The sequence below is a fragment of the Mirounga leonina genome, unplaced genomic scaffold (genome assembly GCF_011800145.1).
Source record: "Mirounga leonina isolate KUSES-001 unplaced genomic scaffold, KU_Mleo_1.0 Mir_200, whole genome shotgun sequence".
Taxonomy (NCBI): domain Eukaryota; kingdom Metazoa; phylum Chordata; class Mammalia; order Carnivora; family Phocidae; genus Mirounga; species Mirounga leonina.
Window position 1 is genome coordinate 109,952 of NW_023270503.1, and position 27,589 is coordinate 137,540.

A 27,589-nucleotide genomic window follows, 5' to 3' on the forward strand; every position below is an offset into this window, starting at 1 on the left:
CTTCCCTCCCTCCCTCCTTTCCTCCTTCCCTCCCTCCCTTCTCCCGCCCTCCTCCCTCTTGCCTTCCCTCCCTGCTTCCAAGCACTGTTCTAGGTGCCAAGGACATGACAGTAAGAAGGCCTAGGAAGTTTTTGAATTGGAGAGGTGGCCCTGTGCCCTTTGGACCCCATCCATGTGCTCCCTCTACTTTCCCCTCACAGTTTAGTTTTTTCCATCTTCCTTTGGACATCTTCCATATTAACTGTTGGAAGTTAATTCATGTAGCCCCTCGTGGCCACTGAGAACCATGGCCTGCCCTGCACTGGGGTATCACAGCGAGTCGGGGCAATCACAAGGCAAAGGGAGAGCTGGTGCCTGTGCGGTAGGTGACATCCGGCCTGTGCACACCAGCCCTCCCCACTGGGTCCAGGCCCAGCTAGAGCCAGGTGGCCAAAGTCCTGCTCATTCCTATGATCGGTAGAGCTCCAGGACTCTCTGAGGTCCCTGGAAACAGTCAGCTCCCGTAGGGTCTCTACTGCTACGTCCTTGGTCTTAGCCACCCCGTCTCTCTCCTTAACCACTGGAAAAGCCTCCCAAGTTGTCCCCTGCTTCCACCTTCATCCCCACTATGGTTGCTGCTCAATTCAGCAGGCAGGGTGGTCCTAGTGACTAATCGTGTCACTTTTCAGTTGCGACCGTCCTCACTTAGGCTCCATGTCACTCAGAGTAAGCCACAGCCTTGACCGCCCTAGAAGACACTGCACAGACGGCCCACCTCCCACCCCCTCTCCCCGCTGCCTTACCTCTCCTCTCCTCCATTTGCTCAGCTCTAACCACGTGCCACCTAAGCTGCTGCTCCAGAACCTTCCTCCCTGGGGGATGCTCCTTGCCCAGATATCTGCAGGGCTCACTTCCTCACTCCCTGAAGGGCCTTTACTCCAAAGTCACCTCAGTGAGAAGGGAGCCTTCCCTGGCCCCTTATCTAAAATTCCCACCTCCTCTTTGTCATACTATATCCTCCCACCTCGTTTTCTTTTTTTCTCCTTAGCCCTCACCACGAACTAGCATATACTCTACTGATTTGTCTTATTTACTGCATGTCCCCCAACTAGAATATAAGCTCCATGAGGGCAAGAATTTTTGCCTCAGTGTGACGCCCATGCCTAGAATAACGTCTGGCACATGGTAGGCACTCGATAAATGGTTGTTGGTTGAATGAATGAATGAGTAAAAGAACAACTGAATGCACCCCGACACTAGGCACATGTGTGTGGGGGGGCAGGGGCCCAGAGCTGTCCTTGGCGCAGGAGGAGGGTCAGAGTCAGAGAACCAGGGTGCGGCTTCTGCTTCTCTGCTCCTCGTGCCGCAGCCTCTCCTTCACTCTGTCCGTCCCCCCTCAGCTACAAGGCATTTCTCGATTGCACTCCCCATGTCCTCAGGATAAAGCCCCTGCTTTCAGCCTGGCACCCCAGACCCCTCATGGTCTGCTCCTGGCCTCTGGGCACCCCTATGCCCCAGTTGTGCTGAGCTCCTCGCCATTCCCAGAATTCACCCTTAACCATCACCCCTTGTGCTCTTGCCATTTCCTCCGCTTGGAATTCTCTTCCCTTCTCTGTGGACTGAAAGGGAGCCTCAGCAGGGCCCACCCAGGAGCTTTCCCCTTAGGGAGTCAGATTGGAGGCTGCCGGTGTGTCTGGGAGCCTGGAGGTCCTGTGCTCCTCACTCTGTTGTGTCCTCCCCAGATCCTGGTTAAGTCCATGCTGAGAAAGCGTTCCTTTGGGAACCCATTTGAGCCCCAAGCTCGGAGGGAAGAGCGATCTATGTCTGCTCCAGGAAACTTACTGTCGTAAGTACCAGTGGGCTGTGGCCTGCGGGGTGCTCCCTGGGTGGGGTGGGGGCTCTCGCTGTCGCTGGGCTGTGCAGGCTGAGCCTGGAGCCTGGGGACTCAGCCCGGTCTCAGAGGAGGGCCCCGTTTGCACCTCTGTTCTCAGCGCACCGTAGCCTAGTAGAGGTTTGTAGGCATCACGTCTGCTCCTTGTAGAAGGTTGCCTGTCTGTGGAAGGAGAGGCACTTTTGCTGACTCTTCCTGGCCTGGGGGAGTGTTCGCTTTCCTGAGTAGCCCATGCTCCCTCCAGCCATTGCTGAGGCCATGTGCTCAGGCATCACTTTGTAAACGCTTGTCCAGCGAGTAAGTATGGACAGGCAGGCTGATAGGGCCAGGAAAGGGAACTCCCATTTGCCGAAGGCTTCCTGCAGTGAACCAGGCATGTGCATTCACCACCTCCCAGGAGAGATCAGAAAATCAGCTCCCCAAACCTCTGTGAGCCTCGTCCTCAGGTTTTCCACCTTCTTCCATTAAAATAAAAGTCAGTTTGGGATGCCAACAAGGCCTGCTGGAGTTTGTGCACAGACCTACAGAGAGAAAATCGGGAAGGGGTCCTGGACCAGAAAGTGGTCCTGGGACCTTGGTTGCCTTCCTGTGGCCTGTGAAGGGTGCTGCAGAGGGGAGACATTGTGCACCCCCCCATCTTCTGCCCCTCCCACCCGCTGTGTGGAGAAGGCGTGCTCCCTAGAGAGGTGAGTGCCACACGTTGTCCGGGGACCTCAGCCTCTCTGGAAGGAGTGGCATCATTTGTGCTGTGCAGGGGCCCAGACACTGGCTTCGTGCGAGGCCATCCTTTTGTAAGTGGGCTCTTCAGAAGTGTCAGCTCCCATCACGGTGGACAAGCTGGGGTCTGCTCCAGCCAGAGATTGCTTGCACCCGGTAATATCCATATACCAACTGCTTGCCCTCCACTTGACAAACTTCCTGGCCAAGGGAGGTGGAGGGGTGGGCCTTTGGAGAGGCCCTGACAGTACTGAGCTTATTTTCAGCTCCCCATCTCTTCTCTGGGCTCCTCTAGGTCTGCAGGCCTCGATGCTGGAATTGGGTTTAGTGTAGGGGATCACATATTTAGCATCCAAACAGAGCCCCTTTTGAGAGTGAAAGAGGAAGCTGTTACTAATTATGGCAGGACAAAAGGCGTTAAGTAGGACCATGATGATGAACAAACCTGGATGACTGGTTACCCCAGCTCAGTGCCAGTGACTCCGCGCCCCCTAGTGGTGGCACAGGGCAGTCACAGGCTAAAGAGACCTAGTCCACGTGTGGCACAGAACTGGGTCCCAAGAATACCACTGAGCAAGGCAGTCGTTAGTCACTGTCCTTTCGTGGACGTGTTAATGGGGAGAAAGGCCGGTTTACTCATCTGGACTGTGAGAGGGTTGGGCTTAATCCTTTTCAGCTATAAAATTCTATAATTCTGTGACCCAAGTTTAATTTTGAAAAGCAGGTTTTACCTCATCAAAGTCCCAACATTTGTCCTTGATAGACTCTGTTTTTTATGCTTTGGGATAATTGGCGAAGCTCTACAGTGGAGTTAAATGGGATTGTTTTTTTTTTTATACCACAATCTATTCATCAGTCATTTTAAAAAGAAAAATCTTAGGAGAATAATCAGATACAGGAATCCATTAACTCTGTGACAGAATTCCAAGACTGATAGGTAGACTCTGCCCTGTGAACAAGGCAAAGAAAATACAAAACCAAAGCCCCTCTACCCAGGATGCTGGGGGCTGAGCTAGGCCGCCGTGGCAGGCCTGTGACCTAACTGCTACTCAAGGATGCGGGGCAGTCAGCGGGTCAGCTCGTGAGCAGCTCTGGGAGCTGGGCTGGGAAGTCTGCGCTTCATCTCCAAGCAACAGGGAGCCACAGAGGGTTGTGGGCTGAGACCAGGGATAGGGAGACCGGCAAGGGGCCACAGTTCCGGGGGCAAGGCTGAGGCGAACTTGGGGAAATGGCGCTGGTGGGGGGTGGGGTGGGCAGGGGGCAGTGGTTGAGAAATTGTGGAAAGGAATGGCTGTGTGTGTGTGTCTGTGAGTATCTTCCTGAGTGCATGTTCTGATCCCTGAGGTCCCTCTGCCCCTGGTGTCCCCTGAACAGGAAAGACAGGTGTGGTGAAGGGGGCAAGAGCCTGGAGCTCCCCGGCGTCCAAGAAGATGAGGCTGCATCCTGAGCCCCTGCATGCGCCCAGGGCCACCGGCAGCACGCTCATCCCACGCCTCCAAAGGCCCACTGCCCTCATGCCGACAGCCGCCCCTGCGGGCAGGGGGTTGAGGACTGTGGCCCCTCTTCCGGCCCTCCTCCTTCTGTCATGCTGCATGACCTCAGCGCACAAGTCCAGGGACAGGATTGGAATGTTCGTCATCTGGGGTTTGGGGGCAGGGCTCCCATGAGGCCTTTCTCCTCGTCCTGGCTCTCCCTCGGGGGGACCCATCCTGTGGGAAAGAGAGGTACCTGTGGTGCCTTAGAAACCCCACCTGGCTCGCTGGCAAGGCAGGAGGTAGGAAACCAAGCTAGCGGGTGGAGGCCTTTGTTTACCACCACGGCAGAGACCTCCTACTGGGAGTCAGGCAGGCCTGGCTCAGTTGTCTCCTGCACATGGAGGGCTGGACCTTGCCCACCTCAGGGGTTCCTGCAAGAGCTCTTGTCTGAGAATGCTGATAGGGAGGCTCTGAGCCCTCAGGGGGGTATTCCTGGGCCTCACTGAGGCAGGGGCCAGCAGTAGAGGATTCAGATTCCTTTTTTTATTGTCTCTTACTTTTAACATTGTGGTGGGAGTGTGGTGGTGTGTAAAGGCCTCCTTGGGAACATCTAGAAAGCTCTCCCACAGCTTTGGGTGGTCCCCAGCACACTCACCATTATTTGGCAGCCAGGTGGGGTGGACTGACTTTCCTTGATTGTTTCACACTCGGTGCCATCTGGAGAATGGGTTAAATGAAAGCTTTGGGCAGAGGCCTGAGCCAGGAGCACCCACCTTGCCTGCCCACTTTACTCCCTCCCTGCATGGCTCCCGTGTAGAAGAGACACCAGGGGCAGGCCCGACCAACAGCTCTGGACTCAACAGGGCTGTGGCCTTGCAGATGCTGAAGTAACTGGAATCCAACCTCGGATCCTACACTGGCCTGCCCATCTGGCCCCAGAAGCTGCCCTCACATTCCTACAACGAAGGACAAACTGCCCGGGTTGGAGGCAGCCTGGAAGTGGGACCCTGGTGGGGTGTGCATGCTGGCAAGTGGCCACACTGCCACTGCCTCACCCCCAAGACAGTTGACATTCGGCCGGCACGGAGCTGGTGTGCTGGAGCGTGTGTGTGGACCTGGCCATGCTGGGGCAGACTTGATCTTCTCCCTGGAATCTGTGCCTGGCTGGCTTGGCGCTGACCGACCAAATCCTCAAGAGATTGACCCCCAGAGGAAAATAAAACAGGCCTCAGATGCCTCCCCTGGAAACATGGGCCAAACAAGGGATTTCAGTTGCCTGTGCGGGGCTCCTACTGCAGGAAGGCTGGTGCTGAAAAAGAAAGGGCGGCTGGGCCGGAGGAGCGTGTGTGTCCTGCTCATCTTTGTGCCCATGGGTGTATGTTGCACCTCCATGCACATGCATGTGCGTGCCCCTCTGCTGCACACAGCACGCCTGCACGTCTTGCACTGGCACATGCATCTGTAATATAGTTTCTTTGTGTCTTTAAGCTATGAGCAGAATGTGGCTCATTGTCAATGGGCCCACAGTTCTCCCTAGCTCCTCTGCACTAAGGCATTGTAACCCAGGGCTTAAAAAATAATTCGGTACTGTTTTTAAGAACACTTTTTTTTAGACTTCATGGGAGGCTAATCACAGATCCACAAGTTTCCTTGAGCATCTCTGCGCCGGGGCCTGGAGGGTGGGAGTTTCAGGGGGCTACATCCACCAGGGCTGCCCTCGCAGACCTCAGAGGTGGGCCTGGCTCCATTGCCCATGTCAGGGCCTGGATGGGGTACTCACCCCATTGCTGAGGGTTTTGGTTGGCGTATTGTTCTTGAATGTAGCACAAGTGATGAACAAACTCCATGAGAGTGTTTTAAAAACTAACTTCCCAGGTAGTGAGTTAAAAACAATAAAAGCCCTTTCTTGAGTTCAAAACAAAACAAAACAAAAACTTTGTGTGTACATTTTCAATATCTGGATGTGTGCTCTTTCTCACCAACTGGATCACTGGCTTTGCTAGTTGTTCTGGAAGAGTCTGAGCAGGACAGTGGTGAGAGGAGCTCTGGGGTGGGGGGCGGGCAGGGAGTGAGAAGGAGGCAAGGAGGGAGAGGGAGGGAGAAAGGTTGGCTCCGGAGGGTGAGAAGCTACAGTCAAGGATGTGACTCCATCTCCTGAGTGGGTTCTGTGGCCCTTCCTTGGGAAGAACAGGATGTTGAGGAGCCGTTGGGATGCCCATGTTTCACAGGGACCCAGGAAGCCCAAGGTCTGGTCCTTGGGAGCCGTCACCACTCCCCATGGGGCGAAAGTCCCAGTGGAGCAGCACAGGAGTCCCTGTGACACGTGTCCAGCGTCTTTACTGTGCCCCTTTAGCCTTGGGCACTGGCTTGGGCTTTTTGCACCCTGCAGCTCCCTGCTCATAGTAGGCCCTCCATGGCCATCGTGAAAAGTCGTCAGTGAGGTCAGACAGCCTTGAGCTTGAATCCAAGCTTTTCCATTTAATAGCTGTGTGTGACCTTTGGCAAAGCCATCGGAAGAGTCTTGGTTTCCTCACTGGTAGAATGTGGATAATATCAGCACCTCCTCGGGGGTTCTTGTGAAGTTAAATGAAGTCCTTGTGCCAAGCATCTGATACAGTACTCAGTATATAGTAAGTACTCAGCAAGTGAGGCCCTTAAAAAGAACTTTCTGTTTCTGGGGCTCTCTGGAACCAGCCTTAGAGGTTATGGGCTCAGCACATCTTGCACGATTGGTATTTACCTATCTGTGGAGTTCCCAGCTGGGTGAAATGAGACCAACCAGGAGACCAAACCAAAGGCTACCCAGCATGCTGCTCAGTTTTTCCATCTGAGAAATGGATACCAAAGCTGTTATTGCAAGTTTCCTGGTCATCCTGGGAAGGTCCCATGAGGGACTGTACCAAGCCCTCTCTGAGAGGGGCACTGGTGGCCAGACGGAAGTTTCCCAAATGCCAAGACCAGTAAGTAGGTCTATCCCCACTGCCTCCCCACCATCTCTCACTTCCTTACTGGTCTCCTGGCCTTGGTCCTTAGGACTCTAATCCATCCTCTTACTGGCTACCAGAGCAATCTTCAGGCACACCCCTGACCATGCCCATCTGCCCATCCCTCTCAGAACCCTTCCATGTTTCTCCAGTGGTCAGCCTGGCATTTGAGGCCCCTGCCATCAGCCCTGCTACCCTCTGGATGCTCTCCTGACCATGCCCCACACTCCATTCACTCCTTACTCCCACGGCTCTTCAGGCCCACCCACTCCTCTAGAACACTGCCTTCCCCCAACCCCTGCCTCTACTTGTCAAAGACAGCCTCACCTCCAAGGAGGTGGTTCATCCCAAGCGTTAGTCACCAAGTCCTGGGTCTGGGTTTGACAGGCCAGATCATCATGCATAAGAACTTTGAATAGGACCATAGGTGCATGATGTCATTTCCCCATGAGGACAACCACTCTAGGAGGCACACTGTGGTAGGGAAACTGAGGCCCAGGAAACAGTCTCACTCAGTTACATAGCAAGTCAGGGAAGAGCCAGACTAGAGCCCAGATCTCTTGTCTACCCACCCCACCCAGGTCTTCCCACATCAGCTGCCAGGAAAATGGAGAACCCTATTCAGGGAAAGGACATCTAGGAAAACCAGAGACAGGGGCTGCATTTCCAAGCCTAACCACACAGGAGAGCTGAGCCCAAGCCATCAGTGTCCAGCTGCAGGCTAGGGGACAGTTGGGTTTGTCCTTGGAGGCCCTGATAACTTGCAGAGAATCTCTTTGGGCTCTGGAACCTACAGGCACTTTGGTCTCTGCTCCTCCCAATCCCTATCATCCTATATGGTCTCAGCCTGAAGTGGGGGGGGGGCTCAAAGCCACTAAGGTTTCCAATTTTCCAGGGGGACACCCAGACACATACTGAGACCCATATAAACACCCCACAAATTACTTAGTCTCTCTCTCTCTCTCTCTCTCTCTCTCTCTCACACACACACACACACACACACACACACACACACGAGGCCTACACACCTACATAACCTCCCCTTGGGTAAACAAGCAGGCCTGCCTCCTGGGCCATTGGACTCTGCCAAGGGAAGCCAGGGGAAGCCATGCAATGGGTGGTACTGGACCCTGAGGGTCAACTGGGGCTCAGGAGGAGACCAGGAGGGTCTGGGGAAGGGTGTGCCCTCCATCTCACCTGCAGAACAGAGTCCTGGTCTGCAAGGACTCCCTGAACCACTCCAGCCTCCTGCTAGACTGCGTGGCCATGGCTTAAATGACCATCTCCTGTCCAGGTCCCCTCTGTCATACACAGATCTGGCTTTTTCCTCTGGGATCTCAGACTCATTTATTTCTCCAGCTAGGATGTCCCAGGGAACAAAGTCTCAATCCTTTCATTCTCCAGGACAGCTGCCAGTCCCCTCCCACATCAAGCTGACCAGTTTGTCACTAGCCCCTCTTAGCTTTGTGGCCAGCCTCCCTCCCCTCCCCACTGCCTAGGCCCCCACCATCCCCAAGTCACCTCCTCCAGGAAGCCTTCCCTGGTCACAGCCCCAGAGACACCCTTGGCATGTGGTCTGGTGTCTAGTCCATTTCCTACAAGACTGGAATCAGGGCCTAGGAATTGCAACCTCACCCACTGACTGAGTCACTTTCTCGACCTATATCTGCCCACTGACTGTTCCACCATGATGAAGACCATTCAAAGAGCATCTCTCAGCTGAATCACAAGATGGGGTCTTCCTTCTGGGGGCCCCATTCTCTCCACTTTGATCCCTAGTAAGGCCCTTCTCTGGCCTGTATATCACTGGCTTTTCTGGTCCCATGTTCCTGTTCCTCAGCCTGAAAACTAGCTCAGGCCTCCCCTGTAGCTATAACCCAGATTTCCACCCCCTTGGCTTTCCAAAGGCTATTGCCTCACACTCCTGGGCATGTAGGAGGAAACCCCTTCTGCCTTCTCTCTCAGATGCCCTCTGCTCTGGCTCCTTCTTTCCTGTTACTGCTTGGCTCACTCTGTCCCATTCCCCGCAAGACCAGTCACTTTTCCTAGCCATGGTCCATGCAATTGGCTGATACTGTCTGCATTAAGAGCCTTGTGACACCCCCACCACACAGACCTTTGGTCTCCTCAAGAGCCTACCTCCCATGGCCCAGACTTGTCTATGCCAAAGGAATGGAACTGGAATAATGGGGAACTGCAACACAGGAAGGAGCTGGTTAAGTCTGTATACCTGGTCTCCCCCAGAGTCCGGGGGACCATCCCTAAGGCACTGGAACTTTCACAGAAGAGGATCCCTTTGCCCTCAGTTTCTCCCATCTCCTTCTTGAAGGCAAGCTGTGCCAATATCTACCCACCTTCCTGGGAAACCCACCCCAAAGCTGAGGGAAGGCTCCCAGCCGTGATCTGCCCCTCCCATTCCCAGTTCAGTCTAAACAGTAGTTATCAACGCGCCTACATGCTAGGATCCCCCAAGGAGCTTTGAAAAAAAAAATAAAACCCTGATGCCTGGGCTCCATCATCAGAGATTCTGATTTAATTGGTCTGGGATGTAGTCTGAATGTCAGGATTTTTTTTTTTTTTAATTAATAGACTATATTTTGGAACAGTTTTAGGTTTATAGAAAAGTTGAGAGGAAAGTACAAAGAGTTCCTGCACACCCTCTCAGGCTCCCCTCCTGCCCCCCAGGCTCTCCTGTTAGTAACATCTTGCCTTACTATGGTACGTGTGTTACAACCAATGAGATAGTATTGACACATCATAATTAACTAGAGACAGTTTACTTCAGAGTCCACTCTTTGTGTTGTTTGTTGTGTAAGTTTTGACAAATGTATAATACCATGCATCAGTCTTACAGTTTCACACAGAGTAGTTTCACTGCCCTAAGAATCCCCCATGTCCCACCTGTCCATCCTTCCCTCCCCCCAAACCCCACCCTTCACCTACCCCCAACCCTGGCAACCACTGATCTTTTTACTGTCTCCATATTTTTGCTTTTTCCAGAATGTCATAGAGTTGGAATCATACAATGTGTAATCTTTTCAGCTTCCTAGTTGATTTTTAAGTTTTTTTATTTTTAATTGAAATGCAATTGACATATAATATTCTATAAGTTTAAGGTGTACAAACATATTGATTTGATATATTTGTATTGCAATATGATTGCCACTGTAGCATTAGCTAACACCTCTGTCTCTTCACATAATTATCATTTCTTGTAGTGGTGGGGACAATTAAGATCTAGTCTCTTAGCAAGTTTTATGTTTATAATAATTTTTTTGTCTATAATCACTGTACTGTGTATTACATCTCCAGGACTTATTTGTCTACTAGTTACAAGTATGCATCTTCACCTAGGTGATTTTAACGAACAGTGATGGTTGACATTGAATAGCCCTGGTCTAGAATTTGGTAAAGGTGGGGGGTAGATCTGGTGCTCCATGTCTTTAAATCTAATGTGGGCAAAAGTCTCATTTTCTTCTGATATGCCCATCCATCCATCCATCCATCCATCCATCCATCCATCCATCCATCCATCGTTTCAGTATATGTCCAGGGCCTTCTACACCTGGGCACTGAGTTAGACAATCAGCTAAATCAATACTGTTCCTGCTCTCATGGCTCTCATAGCCCACTGCAGGAGACAGACATCAATCAAGTTGCCATGCATGTATGTGGATGATTTTGAACTGATATGAGTGCTGTATAGGAAAGGCTTGTGGTGGTGGCTAAGAGTAGTTGGGAGGTTCCCAGAGGAAAAGAGGCTCCAGCTGAGATCTGAAGTTGAGGAAGAACTATCTAGGCCAAAGAGGGGGAAAGAAATCTCAGGCAAGAGACCAATCTGTGTAAGACCCCCGTGGTAGGAGGGAGCCTGAGGCTTACCAAGAACTCAGGTGGTGATGTTGGGAGTGAGGAGGAATGCAGTACAAAATGAAGCTGAAGAGGAAGGCAGGCCTGGATAATGTGTACTGAAAAGACCAGTCTGGCTACAGGGTAGAGGAGGGATGAGGGTGGAGGAAACAGAAAATGGAGAAATCAGTGCGAAGGCCACAGCAGTGTCCAGACAAGATTGGATATGATGACAGCTGGGATGGAGAGAAGCTGAGGAATGGTAGCCAAGAGGATGGAAAGAAGCAGATGGACGAGAGGGATATGTAGGAGAAGAGAGGTGCCTTGAGACATTCAAAGGAAGATGTACACTAGGCAGTTAGACATGTGGGTCTAGAGCTCAGAGGAGAGGGGAGAATTAGAGATAGAGATGTGGGGGACCTAGGGGTATGTATGGTGGGGGAACTGGAAGCCATGGATGGGATAAGATGGCCTAGACATTGAGCATGGGGTGAGAAGAAAGAGGGTCTAGGATTGAGTCTTGGACAACTATTAATATTGGGTGAAGAGGAAGAACCCGAAAAGGCCCTGGAGCAGGAGCAGCAGGGAAGGCGAAAAAGGAAAACCAAGTGTGGCTTTATAACGGAAGAGTGTGTCTGGTTTCAAGAACTAGGGAGTGACCATCAGCGTCCATGATACAGAGTAGTCAAGTCAGATGGAGAAATGAGGGAAGATAGTCCTTTCAAGAATTTAGCTGTGTAGGAGGTTGGGGGATGTGGATACAACTCCCTCACCAGGGTCAGCTGCCTCATGAGCTTTCCTTTAACTGTGGACATTTTTCCTTAACTAACAACCTGCCCCTGTTCCAAGGATAGACATAAACTGGGGGGTATGAGGCATGGGGTTGTGTGTGCCCAATTTAAAACTGCATTAAAGAACATCTCTGAATAGTCATCACCTCAGGTCAGTGGACCATATTACCAGTTCTCATGTAGCATTTGATTTCACCTTAGAAGCTTATATTACCTTTTAATTGCTTTTCCTTTTGTTGCCCTAGGAGAGATAGGCTTCTATTATTTTTATTCCCCTCCTCCATGAATGGGAGAGAGAGAAAGGAGAGGGTGTGGCCGATTTCAGTCAAAGAAAAAAAAAAAAGTGAATCCTGTAGAGGACCCTGTTAATATCCTTCCTTGTCCCCTAGCCTCCATCTTCACAAACTTTTTAAAAGACTTGTCCATACTTTTTCACATTCCACCATTAATCTACCTTCTCCTTCATGGGCATTGGTCTCCTCAAGGTCACCAACAGCCAACAAACCAAGTTCCACTGCATTTGACACTCGATCACTTCCTTCGTGAAACTCTCTCTCCTCTCTCCCCCAATGTGTCACTCTCCTGGTTTCTTCCGTTAATAAGAAATCATCCAGACTTTGGAAGTAGGAAAATGAATAGGAAAAAGAACTACAATGATGTCCTCTCAGGGTCAGGTGCTGTTCAATGTGCCAGTTCCACCTGGGGATCATCTGATTTTCTAAGGAACATGTACCTTTGCTTGACTTCTGATTTACTATTGAGTATTTTACAACTCTGTAAGAGTAGAGGCTAATTCATAGGAAACTTATAATGAGTAAATGATTCTTGTCCAATAGCAATGCAAATATTTTCTGTCTGATAAGGGGGAAACCCAAAGGTTGCACTTTCTTGCATTGTAGGGCATTAACCTTTGTTGTTAAGTTCATTGCAGCATTCCTTTGACCAACTCTGTATTCATTCTCAAATTCTCTTTTGAACTAGGGTTAATATCTTACTGATGTCCTCATTCATTAATCAGTGAATAAAAGCGTTGACATGTGTTCATTTTATATTTAAGTAACATTTTTTGAGTTTTTGGAAATTATTCTTTATCCCTCCTAATTCTGTGACTCCACCTCAGCAGGCTGCACTGAGGACAGAGGTGAAGGGGGTGAGGTAGGGTTAAGTTAGGTGACCAAAAAGGAATAGGCACAGAGGGCATTCCTGGCAGGAGTCTAGGAACCCTCGTGTTTGCCTGTTGCCCTGGCTTGCTCTGGATTCCTAATTCTCCTGCCAGCTAGAACTCCCCCAGGGAACTGGTTTTCCTCCGAACTGTGCTGAACTGCAATGCCTGAATCCTCAAGCAACAGGGTTCCTATCCTGTGGGAGAGTCTGCCCAGCTTTTTCTGCTGGCCTCCAGAGGCCACAGCTGAGGAAGGACTGCTTCCTCCTCTCCCTATCCCCCACCCCTTCAGGCCTAGAAAACAAGTGTAATGCTGGGGTCTATCACTGTCACCCAAAGCTGGCCACCCCAAGCACAAACTTTCTTTGAAATGTTCTTAAAAATTCATGCAAATGCATTCCAGGCATTCAATCCAATTTTGTTAACTACTGTGTCCCTTTCACCAGATAAAACTAGCCCTCTAAAGAGCCCCATCTTGTGTTTGTGCTGTGATTCAGCTCACGTTTAAGAAAAACTTCGATGTGTTGTACTCCTTCTGTTGGGTCCTACATCTACATATCATTCAATCCTCACACTCTCCTTTGGGGGGGGGGTAATATTATCCCATTTTACTGATGAAGAAACAGATTTTGAAGGGTTAAGTGGCTTGCCAAGGTCACACATGGTGTAAGGGACAGAGCCAGTCAGTTTGAAACCCAGACAGGTCTGATGCTGATTATGCCCTCCCTTGGTTTATAATTATTTGTTCCTCCATGGTTAGAGCTAGTAGGGCCTCAGAAACCCTAGGGTCCCATTTACACCCTCTTCAGATGGGAAGACAGGCCCAGGTAGGGGCCAGATCTAGCCCAAGGTAACATAGAAAGGAAGGTGCAAAATCAGGACTCAAAGCAAAAACTGACCAGTGGTGCCCTCTGGAAATCTAGAGGACTCTCCCTGTCTTCCAACCAGGCTATCAGAAATGTTGCAAGAAACCATGCTCAGGAGTTTACAGTGGACTGAGCCCTGGGGAGTCAGGAAATTCGGGTTCAAACTCTGGGCTTTGGGCAGCTCACTACTCTTCTGGAGTCTCAGTATTTGTGTATGTAAAATGGGCCAGTTATTGGGAGACTTTAAAGAGACAACAGTTGGCAAGGAAGTAGGCTGTAAACCTACCAACTGCCTAAAAGTGATAGACCAAGGCTCCGGAACCTTAAGCTCAGATTCAGGTTTTATCCCTTAAATAGCCTGACCCAGGCGCCTAGGTGGCTCACTCACTCAGTTGAGCATCCCACTCTTGATTTCAGCTCAGGTCTTGATCTCAGGGCTGTGAGTTCAAGCCCCACACTGGGCTCCATGCTGGAGCCTACTTAGAAAAATAAGAAATGGGGGCGCCTGGGTGGCTCACTTGGTTAAGCACCTGCCTTCCGTTCGGGTCATGATCCCAGGGTCCTGGGATCTGTCCTGTTGGGCTCCTTCCTCAGAGGGGAGCCTGCTTCTCCCTCTACCTCTGACTGCTGTTCCCCTGCTTGTGCACACTCTCTTTCTCTGACAAACAAAGAAAATCTTTAAATAAATAAATAGCCTGTCACATTGTCAACATTGGGTAAATTTCTATGCCTCAGTTTCCTCATATGTGAAATGATGCTAGTAATAGCACCTATTCAATAGAGTTGTAAGATATCAAGCTGTCGGAACAGTCACTGACATGTAATGATCATTTAGTAAAGCTGCCTTTTTTTTATTTGATTTTTTTATTATGTTATGTTAATCACCATACATTACATCATTAGTTTTAGATGAAGTGTTCCATGATTCATTGTTTGTGCATAACACCCAGTGCTCCATGCAGAACGTGCCCTCTTTAATACCCATCACCAGGCTAACCCATCCTCCCACCCCTAGAACCCTCCCCCCTCTAGAACCTTCAGCTTGTTTTTCAGAGTCCATCATCTCTCATGGTTCGTCTCCCCCTCCGATTTCCCCCCCATTCATTCTTCCCCTCCTGCTTTCTTCTTCTTCTTTTTTTTATAACAGGTTTACTGCTCAAGGCGAACCTATTCTCTAAGTGCGGGTTACACCGATCTCCCCAGGCCCCGCCCCCTCCAGCAGGCCCCGCCCGCGTCCCCACTTGGCCCGCCTTCTCTTCACCAGGTCCCGCTCCCGCTGTCCTGGGTCCCTCCCGCCACCAGGGGGAGGCGGCGCTGAGGGGGAGGGGTGTGGTGCTTCTAGCCGATGTAGGCGACACTCTAGGGGGCAGCGGCGGCTGCTCTGTGGCCAGTGGGGGCGGCGCTCTAGCCGGCGAGTGTGCGAGGCGGGCTCTCAGTGGTGCGGCCGGCAGGCGGCTATGGCGGCCGTACGGGGCCTGCGAGTGTCGGTGAAGGCAGAGGCCCCGGCGGGGCCGGCTCTAGGGCTCCCGTCGCCTGAAGCGGACTCCGGTTTGGAGCGTGGCGAGCCGGAGCCCATGGAGGTGGAGGAGGGCGAGCTGGAGATTGTGCCCGTGCGGCGCTCGCTGAAAGAACTGATCCCGGTACGGGCGGGGGGCGGGGGCGAGGAGGAGGTCGCTGAGCTAGAGCCCCGCGGCCGAGCCGGCCGGAAGGGGAGGTGGCCGGCGCCTGGGCCGGGGGAAGTCAGGGGAAGGGGAGCGAGGGGAGTGAGCGCTCGGGGGCGGACGCGCCAGGCTTGAGGAAGACGGGGAGCGGGAGAAGGGACGCCAGGGCGCCCGGAAATGGGTGTTGAGGGGGCTGGGGAAAACGGGGGAGACTAAGGGGTAATTGAGGACAGTCCCTTTGCTGCCTCTCTGAGCCAGGCTGTGCAGGGGCTGAGCGAGGAGGGGCTAGAGTTGTCTGGGGGTTGAGATAAAGGCGGGGCCCCGGGCGGGAACGGGAGGAACTGTCGGGTGACGCCTGCATCAGGGTCTCCGTTGGAGCTGATGTTTGTTAAAATACAGCACTCGCGGTTTCTCTTAGAGGCTTGGACTTGTCAGCAGCAGAAACTTAGTGTTTCTTTTGTGACTTGAGAGTCATCTTGTCCCCATTCCACCTGCTTTGTAGCACCTACACCGTGGCCCCGGCATGTGACCCTTAGTGAGACCAAAACATAAGCGAACCAGCAGTGGTCCTTGGTCCGTCTTTTATCACATGGGGGGTGGGGGGGAGAGGTGTTTCGCTTTTGGTCTGGTGGTCCTATGTCTCGTTCTTAGGGCTGGTCTCAGGCCTGCATGGCTCTTATGTACTTAATTTCTCATCTAACATGAACTAGTTTTTACCACATGTCAGCAAGTCTGGCTTTTAAATTGAAATTGTGGGAAAAAGCGAAAAAGACAGGATCACTGAAGATAGCAAATGATAAAGACTCTGGTAACAACAATTAACATAGTGGCATTTTACCATTTACTACATTATGTTGTTTAAATATCAGTGCAGTTGTGAAGTAGATATTATCCCTTTATTCGTTCAGTGCGACATGCAGCCAGGCACAATCCTAGGCCCTGGATCAAGATCAAGATCAAACTCTCTCCTGGAGTTTATGTTTTAGTTGGAGGACACAAATTAAGAATTTCTAATAGTGGTAAATGCTATGAAGAAAGTGAAACGTGTTAATGGGACAGAGAGTGCAGAAAACAGGGAAGGTGTGCAGAGCGGGAAACCAAATGGGCTAGGATGGTCAGGGAAGTCCTCTGATAGTGACTAGTGACAGTTAAGCTGAAGCCTGAGTGACAAAAAGGAGCCAGCCAAGTGCAGATTTGGAAGAAAGTATTCCCAGCAGGGGCCACAGTAGGTGCAAAGGCTATGAAATGGGAACACAATTGTTTTGTTGGAGAAATGGAAAGTTCGGGAGAGCAAATGGGAGAGCAGTTAAAGAGGTTAGGAAGGCAGGCAGATACCATGGAGGAAACCCAGGCCCATAGAGGCCAAAGGAATTGTACAGTGTCAAGTACTTAGTGAATCTCAGAGCTGTGGCTTCCAAGTCCCATCCTCTTCATTGCATTGTGCTGTGTTTTCCTAGGAAGTCTAGGTGAGTCTGGACTTTGTGCATTTTGGTGAAGACTTGTGCTCCACCTGGTGGCCTGGCATGATGAATTTGTCCTATGTGGGCTGGGGAGATGAGTGAGTGTGCCTTACTTAACTTGGACATTTTTCATGAAAGCCTGTAGATTTTCATTTACATAAATACCTTCAGCAGATGGACTTAGTTAAGGTTTGGGACAGGGTCTGACCTAGAAAAGAATTCTTGTTAGAGTGGTTGATTGCGTACTACCTGGAGTTACTGAGACGGGCTTCCTCATAGTAAAGGGTTGTCAGGGTGAGGACGGATTGCTGAAAGGAATGACTACCCAAAAGGAATCTGTTGCGGGCCTGTCTTTCATCATGAGTTTTTCTTCAGTTGCTGTTAGCATTTCTCACTCTTCCGCCTCGTGTTAGGACACAAGCAGAAGATATGAAAACAAGGCTGGCAGCTTCATCACCGGAATTGATGTCACCTCCAAGGTAAGACAGACCATAATTTATTTATTCATTTTGATAAGCAGGTGAACTTAATGAACTTGGTCCCTTGGATTTGTGGAACAGCAGTTACTCTTTACCTCCATTTTTCTTTTGTTGCTTGATTAAAACATTTTTTTAACTTAAATTTTATATTACACAATGATGCCTTCATGCATCCTGAAAACACACAGGCAGCATTTGTATTCTTACATTTGTGAAAAGATAAAATCCATGTACCTTGTTGCCTGTGCTTAACCATAGCTAAGAAAAAGTTCTGCACTGGGAATGTTTTTTTTATGTTATGTCTACTCTTTAAAAATGTGTTTTTAAATACTGTTTTTAATACTGTTTCCACTTCAACTGAAACAAAACATGAAAAGTACCTGGCATATAGGAGGCTGTTAGTAAATGTCTTTATTTTTCACTGGTTGCGGCCTTAGAAAAATAGGATTTCCTGATTGTGTGACTGTCTAAACTTTGAAAGCCAAGTCGGCTGAATTATTCTCAGTACCTGGGAGTATTGCCTTTTATCTAGTGACTGCTGTTACTAGGTTACCAGCTTTCCTATAACTCTTTACAGAGCTTAGCCTATTTTTTTCCTTATTATAAACAGTATACATTTGTTGCTTTAATTGGATACTTGGTAGTATCCAGCTTAGACATTCATTCTGATTTTAATGTGTGCAGTTTAGAACAGGATTTTGAATTATACTTCTGAATAATAGGACTGTTTAACTATATTGGGCGTATAAAAATAAATGTGTCATGCTTACCTTTTTGTATTTTATCTGGGTCTCAATCTGTCTCAGATTGCTTAAAGGCCAAATGAAAGAACTAGTCATCTTTTAGACAGGCAAGAAAATAGAATAAAGTGAAGATGTTTTCTTACTGTAATTGAAAAAGAAGTAGATGGTTCTGTTCTTACTCTTGTACGGTTAGCCATTATGTGAAACATATATGAGGGAAAGGGTGGTAGTCCCAGAATTGGGACTTAAGTTGTTACTAAGGAAAGGTAGATTTGTTGTTGGCACTGGGAAGACTTCAGTGAAGAAAATTAGCAGAACTGTTGGGGAATAACAAAGTGCTTTACCAGTCCCCACAAGCTTTCTTGTAGTCAGACCTTCAATTAGTGTCGCAAAGTCAATGTACAATTAGTGAAGAGTTCCTAAGAGCTATCAGAAACCCACAGTTGGACTTGGACTTATTTTAGCTCTTGGAGAAAAACTTAAAAAGCTGATTATTTTGTTTTTCAGTGAAGTATCAGTGCTTTTTGTCACTTAAAGATGAAAACTGGCAATTCCATGGACACAAGCCTAGAATAGAGGAGAGAGTTTCTTCGCTTTAATGTTATTTTTAAACAGGGAAAATGCTTTAGGGAGTGGACTGCTCAGGCAGACATAATGTGATAGGTGTGATTACCGTGCACACAGATAATGTGAAATGCGGGTGGTGATGGGGCTTCTAGAAATAGCACTGAGATCAGAAGATCTGCCCCTCCACTAGCCGAAGTATCTCCAGCAAGCCTTTTGACTTTTTTGTACCTCAGTTTTGGCACCTGGAAGATTGGAGTGAGATTGTTTAGTTGTAATTTGTTTGCATGATTGCTAATAATAAGTAAAATGTCATAGAACTAAAGCAGCCATTACTCGTTGAATCAATAAATATTCATTGAATTCCTAGCATGCTCCAGACACAGTGATACATATTGAATCATGGAGATTTTTACAAATTATAGCAGTATTAGTATATGCTGGCCCAGTCATTGACTGTGAATATCCAGTTCTCTGCAAAAATTATTAAAGGCACAATGTTGCTTATTTCTTCTGATTTACTTTAGGGTTGTCACTGAAGCATTATGTTGCATTTGTGATTTAACTTTCCTCCTCCGTGTGTCACTTTGGCTTTTTTTGTACCTTCTAGGAAGCAATTGAAAAGAAAGAACAGCGAGCCAAGCGCTTCCATTTTCGATCAGAAGTAAATCTTGCCCAAAGAAATGTAGCCTTGGACCGAGACATGATGAAGAAAGGTACAATGTGTTGGGGGGTATTTTTCCACATTTCCCCAGAAAATGGGTTTTCCCTGCCATGGCCTTGTGCTTCTGGCCTTGCCTTGCATGTCCAGTCCTCATCCAAACACTCCCAAAGGAAGGGACTTGCAAAGCCTCCATTTCTGAGGTGATGTGTTTAAATTTGAGCTGCTGGGGCACCTGGGTGGCTCAGTCGGTTAAGTGTCTGCCTTCAGCTCAGGTCATGATCCTGGAGTCCCAGGATCAAGCCCCACATTGGGCTCCATGCTCTGCAGGGAGTCTGCTTCTCCCTTTGCCCCTCCCCTCGCTCTCATGCCCTGTCTCACTCTCTCTCTCAAATAAATAAATAAAATCTTAAAAAAAAATAAAGTTGAGCTGCTGTTAGCTGTGTCTTTAGATGCTATAGCTGGAAAAGAGAGATCATCTTGTCTGAGAAAGCCCAGAGAAGGTCACCCAGTTAGTGGTAGAGCTGAGATTAGAACCTATACTTCTACAGAATCTTACTCATTTTCTGCTTTTATCATGGAAGTGTTAACTTTTCTTTGCCTTTAAATGTAACGGAAGTGTGGGACGTCTGGGTGGCACAGTCAGTTAAATATCCGACTCTTGGTTTCGGGTTAGGTCATGATCTCATCAGGTCATGAGATTGAGCCTCACATTGGGCTCTGCGCTCAGTGCAGTCTGCTTAATTAAATCTCTCTGTCCCTCTCCTTCTGCCCCTCCCCCCACATGCTCGTTCACGCGTGTGCTTTCTCTCAAATAAATAAGTAAATAGATACTGTAATGGAAGTGTATCACACTGATAGTTTTTTTTAGGGGAGTCAGGAATACTGGGATTGGTAGGGGAAAACCATTAGTACTTATGTGATACAGGTTTGTGATTTTATTTTTGTGTTTTATTAGGGTAAACATTTTGCTTCCTAGAACTCACCCTGAATTACATATATAGTAATCTGCCCCAGTCTTCCAAAGCAATTTATAAATAAAAAGAAAAATTATTGCTTTTTTAATTCACAGCCCATATTATTCCACTCTAATATAAATCCATCAATGCAAAAGGTCTCCTTTAGTATTTGCAAATTTGGGTATTTGTGAAGGGCTTAGTAGGCATCCTTCTGAATGCATGTTAGAGGTCTCTGCTTTGCTGTGTGAGTTTTTCTTGTTGGGAACTTGCTGTTTTACCAGGCACTATGTCAATTAGCACCTTACACACTCGTTTCTTATTCATTTCTCACAACAGCCCTATGAGAAATATATTTTTATCCCTATTCTACAAAGAAAGAAACAAGCTCAAGGAAATTTAATAAATGCCCAGGGTTACACAACTAGTAAAAGTAGAGTCAGGACTTGAACCCAGGTTTTCTGACTCTAAAGCCTTGCTCTTAATAACTTTGCTCTATTGCCTTATAGTATGTATATGATACCATAAACCCAAACCTCCTCAGTCCATCCCAGTGGACAGAGTAGCTTGGATACAGAGCTCAACTCTGGATGCTGCTTTATTCTCTTTCTGCACCATGAGTTCAAGTTGGAAATATGACCTTGCTTCCTGTGTAGGCTGGGTTTCCAGGCATCTGCTTGAGTGGATTTCTGTTTTAGGAAAATAGAACAGCTGTGCAGGCTTGACATTCATGTGCCTGTACAGTTTGGGCTCAAGTAGACCTCTGAGGCCTCTCACAACTCCACCTTTAAGCACCATAGTTTTATTATACCTGTTTACTTCTAGTCCTGTGAACATTTCTTATGATTTTTTTTTTTAAGATTTTATTTATTTGTCAGAGAGAGAGAGAGAAAGAGCGTGCGCACAAGCAAGGGGGGAGCGGCAGGCAGAGGGAGAAGCAGGCTCCCCCCTGAGCAAGGAGCCCGATGCAGGACTTGATCCCAGGACCTGAGCCGAAGTCAGACGCTTCACTGAGCCACCCAGGCATCCCATCTTGTGACATCTTGCTCTGATCTTATTCATGCCTTTTAGTCTGCTGATTAGCCCTTCCTTATCCCATGCTTTATCTGGTTCAGATGTCTCTTCCTCCGCAAAGCATCCCTAATCACCCACTCAAATTTCTCTCCCACCTCTGTTGGAACTCTTTAGTGTGCTAAACCCTCCTGGAATTCAGTCTCAGTTTCTTTGTGAATGTGGGCAAATTATTGAACCTTTTTAGGTCTCAGTGTCCTTGTTTATAAAGTGGGAAAATGATACCTACCTGAAAAGGATCACTTTCAAGGTTAAGTTTTAATTTAAAAAAAAAGAAGCTTTAGGGACACCTGCGTGGCTCAGTCGGTTAAGCGTCTGCCTTCGGCTCAGGTCATGATCCCAGGGTCCTGGGATCAAGTCCTGCATCAGCTCCTTGCTCAGTGGGGAGCCTGCTTCTCCCTCTGCCTGCCGCTCTTCTCTCTCTCTCTCTGACAAATAAATAAATAAAATCTTAAAAAAAAAAAAAAGCTTTAGTTTTGTTTTTGTTTCTGTATTTTTGGAAAAGCAGTCCTGATTGATCTACCTAGGATGTCAGCTAGAGCAGGTTGTTCATTACAACTTGTTTCTCATCTAGGAGGCCTCATGACCTAGGATAGTGTTGCTGAACTCTGGAGAACCCTGCTGCCTATCCCAGATCAATTTAAATTAGAATGGGAGGGGGGGTTGTAAAGGTCCCAGAGATAGTTCTTTCTTTTGTGTCTCCCCAGGTAATTCTAATGTATAGTCAGGATTGAAAGCCTTTAATGTTATGGTTAAGAGCATGGGTTCTGAAGCCTGACCTGTCACTTTCTAGCTCTGTGACCTTGGGCAAGTTATTAGCCTCTGAACCTCAGTTTCCTTATCTGGAAAGGCAGGACTCTATCCCAGGCCCCCGGGAGTGTTTTTTTTTTTTTTTTTAATTTTTTAAATTATTATGTTAATCACCATACATTACATCATTAGTTTTTGATGTAGTGTTCCATGATTCATTGTTTGTGCATAACACTCCATGCTCCATGCAGAATGTGCCCGGTTTAATACCCATCACCAGGCTAACCCATCCTCCCAACCCCCTCCCCTCTAGAACCCTCAGTTTGTTTTTCAGAGTCCATCGTCTCTCATGGTTCGTCTCCCCCTCCAGTTTTCCCCCCTTCATTCTTCCCCTCCTGCTATCTTCTTTTTTTTTTTTCTTGACATATATTGCATTATTTGTTTCAGAGGTACAGATCTGTGATTCAACAGTCTTGCACAATTCCCAGTGCTCACCATAGCACATACCCTCCCCAGTGTCTATCACCCAGCCACCCCATCCCTCCCACCCCACCCCCCACTCCAGCAACCCTCAGTTTGTTTCCTGAGATTGAGAATTCCTCATATCAGTGAGGTGATATGATACATATCTTTCTCTGTTTGACTTATTTCGCTCAGCATAACACCCTCCAGTTCCATCGACATTGTTGCAAATGGCAAGCTCTCTTTCCTTTTGATGGCTGCATAATATTCCATTGTGTGTGTGTGTGTGTGTGTGTGTGTATATATATATATATATATATATATACACACACACACACACACCACCTCTTTATCCATTCATCTGTCGATGGACATCTTGGCTCTTTCCACAGTTTGGCTACTGGGGACATTGCTGCTATAAACATCGGGGTGCACGTACCCCTTCGGGTCCCTACTTTTGTATCTTTGGGGTAAATACCCAGTAGTGCAATTGCTGGATCATATGGCAGCTCTAGTTTCAACTTTTTGAGGAATCTCCATACAGTTTTCCAGAGTGGCTGCACCAGCTTGCATTCCCACCAACAGTGTAGGGGGGTTCCTCTTTCTCCGCATCCCCGCTAACATCTGTCGTTTCCTGACTTGTTAATTTTAGCCATTCTGACTGGTGTGAGGTGGTATCTCATTGAGGTTTTGATTTGGATTTCCCTGGTGCTGAGCGATGTTGAGCACTTTTTCATGTGTCTGTTGGCCATTTGGATGTCTTTGGAAAAATGTCTGTTCATGTCTTCTGCCCATTTCTTGATTGGATTCTTTGTTCTCTGGGACCCCGGGAGTTTTTATAGGGTTATTGAGAGGCTTTATTAAAATGTTACAGTTCTTAGAGTGGCATATAGTAAAGTGCCCAATAAATGTTGTTATCATTATCTGGTGTTCTCCAACTTCAGGCAGCCATCCAAGTGGCCTAGCCTCTTGGGAGAATGGGGACATTGGAATAAGTATCTTGACTCCTGCAGCCACACCAGGTGTCAAGTTATTTCTTCTTCTTCTTCTTCTTAATTCCAGCAATAATAAAAGATACCACTTGATAAATGCTTATTATGTGCTTGTCACTCTGCTGTGTGGTTAACTTAATCCTTTGAGCAGTGCTGTGAGGGGGAGAGTATTCATTTGTTTTACTGATGAGGAAACTAAGGTGCTGAGTTTGAGAAGCTCACTCAGGTCCTACAGCTAGGTAAGTAGCAAGGCTGGGATTTGAAGGCTGGTCTGACCAAGGCCTGTATTCCTAACCTCTCTGCCAGCATTCAGTGACATAGTTTGGGATATGTTGACTAGAGCATTCTGCATCAAGAGTTCTTGCTACTCTTGAGTGATTCAGTGTCAAGCAGCTTTAGTCTCCTTATCCCCAAGATCAAAGCTCTCATGTTTGGAAGGGACTTAGAGGTTATCTAGACCAACCTCCTACCCAGTGCTGCAGGCCTTTTAGCAAGGTTCTCAATGGGCTTTTGGCCTTTGCCAGAACATTTCCTAGTGGTGGCACGAGAACTGTTTATGAAGCGGTCAGTCTTATGTTTGGATACTTCCTCATGTTGAGCAGAGATTGCTTTCTGGTAATTTCTGTCTATTAGTTACTCTGTGGCTCTTAGAACAACATTAAGTCCTTTCCTTATTCACACAGTGAACCTTCTGGTGAGGGAATTGGCAGGCTGTGCCCTCAATTTTCTTTATGTGAAATGACTTTCTGGTCTCCTTCCTCTAGACTCTTTCCAGTTTCAAAATGCCCTAATAAGGTGAGGTGTAGATTCCGGATATGGTTGGATTCATGGGGAGTGTGGCAGGACTGTTACTGTACTCTCTGTCCTAGCCGTTTTGTAGTGTTGTATTAATCTTCTAGTCAACCTAAGCAGCCAGGGCTTTCCCCCAGGAATTGCACCCATCAAAACAGTCTTCCCATCTTGTTCTTGAGACACTTTTAAAAAATTACCTTTTTATTTATCCTTATCAGTTTACATCTTGTTGATTTCAAGACTATTTCAGCCTATTTAGTTGATTTTATCATAACTATCTTTCAACGTTTTAGCTATACTTCTCACTTTGTTATGCATGGCTTCTGCATCTTGTTGGTAAATCTTAAACAAGATAATCCTGTATCATGCCATGAAACAGATCCATGAATTATTAGTCTTATTCTGTTATCAGGCCTGCATTTCATTTTATTGTCATGAGGAACTAGATTACATGCTTTAATAAACGAGGTAGAACACCATCTGTAGTATTCTTTGAATTTCTAGGTCTGGTAATCCTATCAAAAAAGAAAGAGATTAGTGTAAACTCTTGTCATTTCTTATGGGAAAGACTTGGTTTCTTAAGGGAATCAGAGTCTGTCTGATAAGCTTTTTTTTTTTTTTTTTTTAAATCCAAAATCTGTTTATTGGGATAGTGTCCCACTCATCTTGATTCAGGATGCTTTTAGTGCTGCTTCCTCCTGAAGGGGCATCCTCTGTAAGCCTTGCTTTTCCTCCTGTGGGCTGGCAGAGGACAGTGGAGCAGCCAACACAGAGAACTACCGTTTGTGTGTGGCTCAAGACGGTGGTGCTTTTGTAGCATTCCAGGGACAGGGACAGGAGGTCCTTCACCAGGGGCATATTCTCATGGGGAGGTCGTCACCGCCAGAAACGTTTTTTGTTTCTTTTGGGGTGTTTTTGTTGGTTGTTTTTTTTTTTTTTTTTTTTTTAATTTCAGAGAATGACATCTTTTCAGTCTGTGATTTGGGAAAAAATTTCTCTTTTCCTCTTATGAGAATCAGTACATGATTAGTCTTTCTTAAGGCTTTAAGGTACTTTACTCCTTCTCTGCAACTTTCTGGAGATTATCTACCTAATTTAGAGATTACTGCTTAATTCTGAAATCACAGCTAAGTGTTTGAGTCAGTGCAATGGGATGTAATTTTTGAAGAAGATTTAAACCTATTAAAACTAATTCTTAGCTGTTATCATCTATCTTGGGTTTTAGTTCTTATGTAATAATAGCTGTTCTGTCAATTATTAGAATAGCACAATAGAGCAACAGTTCTGCCCTTTTTCTTGCATCATCTTCCCAAAGCAATGTTGCTCCAAACACTTAAAATAAAAAGCCATGGGCGCCTGGGTGGCTCAGTTGGTTAAGCGACTGCCTTTGGCTCAGGTCATGATCCTGGAGTCCCGGGATCAAGTCCGCTCAGCAGGGAGTCTGTTTCTCTCTCTGACCCTCCCCCCTCTCATTCTCTCTTTCAGATAAATAAATAAAATCTTTAAAAAAAAAAAAAAAGAAAAAGCCATTAGCATTTTTGATGAGCCTGCTTACTCTGGACTATAACCTTTTCCTCATTAGATGTTATACAAATAATTCATGTCCACCAAAGAAAATTTGGAAAGTAGGGTAAGAGGAAAGGTTACCCACAGTCTGCCACTCAAACCCAGTCATTGTCAGCATTTTGTGTATTTCCTTCTAATCCTTTCTGGATCCTTTATTTTTGTTACTCCTTTTGTAGTCCTATTGGTTTTTTCCTTTTTACTTGCTAGCTGATCATCAGCATTTTCCATGTCATTATATAGCCTGATGTTAGTTGCTTAGATTTTTATATTTTTTACATTCATTCTGTTACATTAGCCATTAGTAATTTACTCTTTATCTTCCATGTTTGTTCTTTGGCGAGTTGTGCTCCCCTAAGTGCTGCTGCCTTTTCTTTTTTGGGGATCACCTCTCATACTTTGAATTAATGTATTTAGTGTATTCCAAAGCTTTTGATCATTTTATTTTTATTTATTTATTTTTTAAAGATTTTATTTATTTCAGAGAGAGGAAGAAAGCAAAGAGGGAGAGGGAAAGTCGGGCTCCCTGCACAGGGCTCAATCCCAGAACCCTGGGATCATGACCTGAGCTGAAGGCAGATGCTTAACCAACTGAACCACCCAGGTGCCCCAAGTTTTTGATCATTTTAATCTGAGGCCTTGGAATTGACTATTTTCTCTGGATTTTCAGAAATTTGCTTTCCTAAAAACTTGAGTTTTGTGTCCTATTATCTGTCATTCATTGTCTTTCCTGCTAGAAAATCCAAGATGATGCCCTCACCACCTTGCTTATAAGTCAGTACTCAGTAAATGTTGAGTCCTCATTCACCAGTGCATGTGTTCACTGCCACATCAGCAATTAGCCCTTTCTCAGTTGGACATAAGTCTAGGTGCCTTTTTGGTTGTTTTATTTTAGGCAGTGACTTTGTCAGCAAGGTGAGGAAATACTGAGCATTCTTTTTTGGCAGTCTTCCATCAGATCTTGAGCTTAACAAAGTTTCCATCTCCAGTGGATCTTGCCACTGTCACTGTCAGTCAGTTTGGGTCTCCTTTGAGAATGAACCTTTTTTATCCTCTAGCCGACAGAGTAGTTTTTCTCTGTAGTGATATGGCTTTTGCATCCCTTTTTTACATCTTTATCTGCTTCTTTTGATCGAGATTGTCCATTGCCCATTTCTAGATTTTTATGTCATCTTCAAAACATAGACATCTGAGGCTAGAAGCTTTGTTCCTTAAATTCTTTTCCTTTTGTTTTTTAAACCAATTCCTCACCTGTAGGGTTTTTTCTAAATGTTGTTTTAATGTTTTGATAGAACAGCGCTGTGATATTCTTGATACTTGTATCATTTTTGTCATTTTTTTGGTCTTTATTTTCTCTGCTTGTCTCATTTATGATTAGATCCTTGTTACCAGAGCAGCAAGTCTCCTACAAGCTCTTTTCTCCCCGATCCTCAGTCTGTTCCTGCTACCATCACCAGGAGCTCTCCCTGTATTTGTTACCTTCTTCAGAAGTATGTCTTTACTTCCCATAGGATTTTTTTCTTCCAAAGTCATGATTTAGCTTGAAGAACTAAGAAGGCTCCTGTCCAATGTGGACATCCATCTCAGTTGAATTTGGGGTCTGTTCACTGTTGAACTGCTGGTCACTAATAAGGACTTGCCAGAGTTCGTAAGTCTCGATGGTATCTCTGTCTTCATGAATCTGGCTGGTAGGAAGGTACTCAGCTGATTGAGTCTGACCATCC

At 47.0% G+C, this 27,589-nt stretch overlaps 2 protein-coding genes across 4 annotated transcripts in view; both read left to right on the forward strand.

Moving 5' to 3' along the window:
• Positions 1–6,039, forward strand: part of LOC118025165 (calcium/calmodulin-dependent protein kinase kinase 1) — a 47,330-nt gene extending 41,291 nt beyond the window's left edge. Inside the window, exons 24-25 of one of the 2 annotated variants that reach the window (XM_035027493.1) lie at positions 1,722–1,825; positions 3,962–6,035. In XM_035027493.1, the coding sequence (XP_034883384.1) occupies positions 1,722–1,825; positions 3,962–4,034 (177 nt within the window). In that variant the 3' untranslated portion in view covers positions 4,035–6,035. Of the gene's footprint in view, positions 1–1,721; positions 1,826–3,961 lie in introns of both variants that reach the window. The other variant, XM_035027494.1, reaches the window with a different exon arrangement.
• Positions 6,040–15,157: 9,118 nt separating this feature from the next.
• NCBP3 (nuclear cap binding subunit 3) overlaps positions 15,158–27,589 on the forward strand; it is a 35,136-nt gene continuing 22,704 nt past the window's right edge. Inside the window, exons 1-3 of one of the 2 annotated variants that reach the window (XM_035027499.1) lie at positions 15,158–15,351; positions 17,246–17,311; positions 19,229–19,334. In XM_035027499.1, the coding sequence (XP_034883390.1) occupies positions 15,169–15,351; positions 17,246–17,311; positions 19,229–19,334 (355 nt within the window). In that variant the 5' untranslated portion in view covers positions 15,158–15,168. The remainder of the gene's footprint in view (positions 15,352–17,245; positions 17,312–19,228; positions 19,335–27,589) is intronic. The other variant, XM_035027500.1, reaches the window with a different exon arrangement.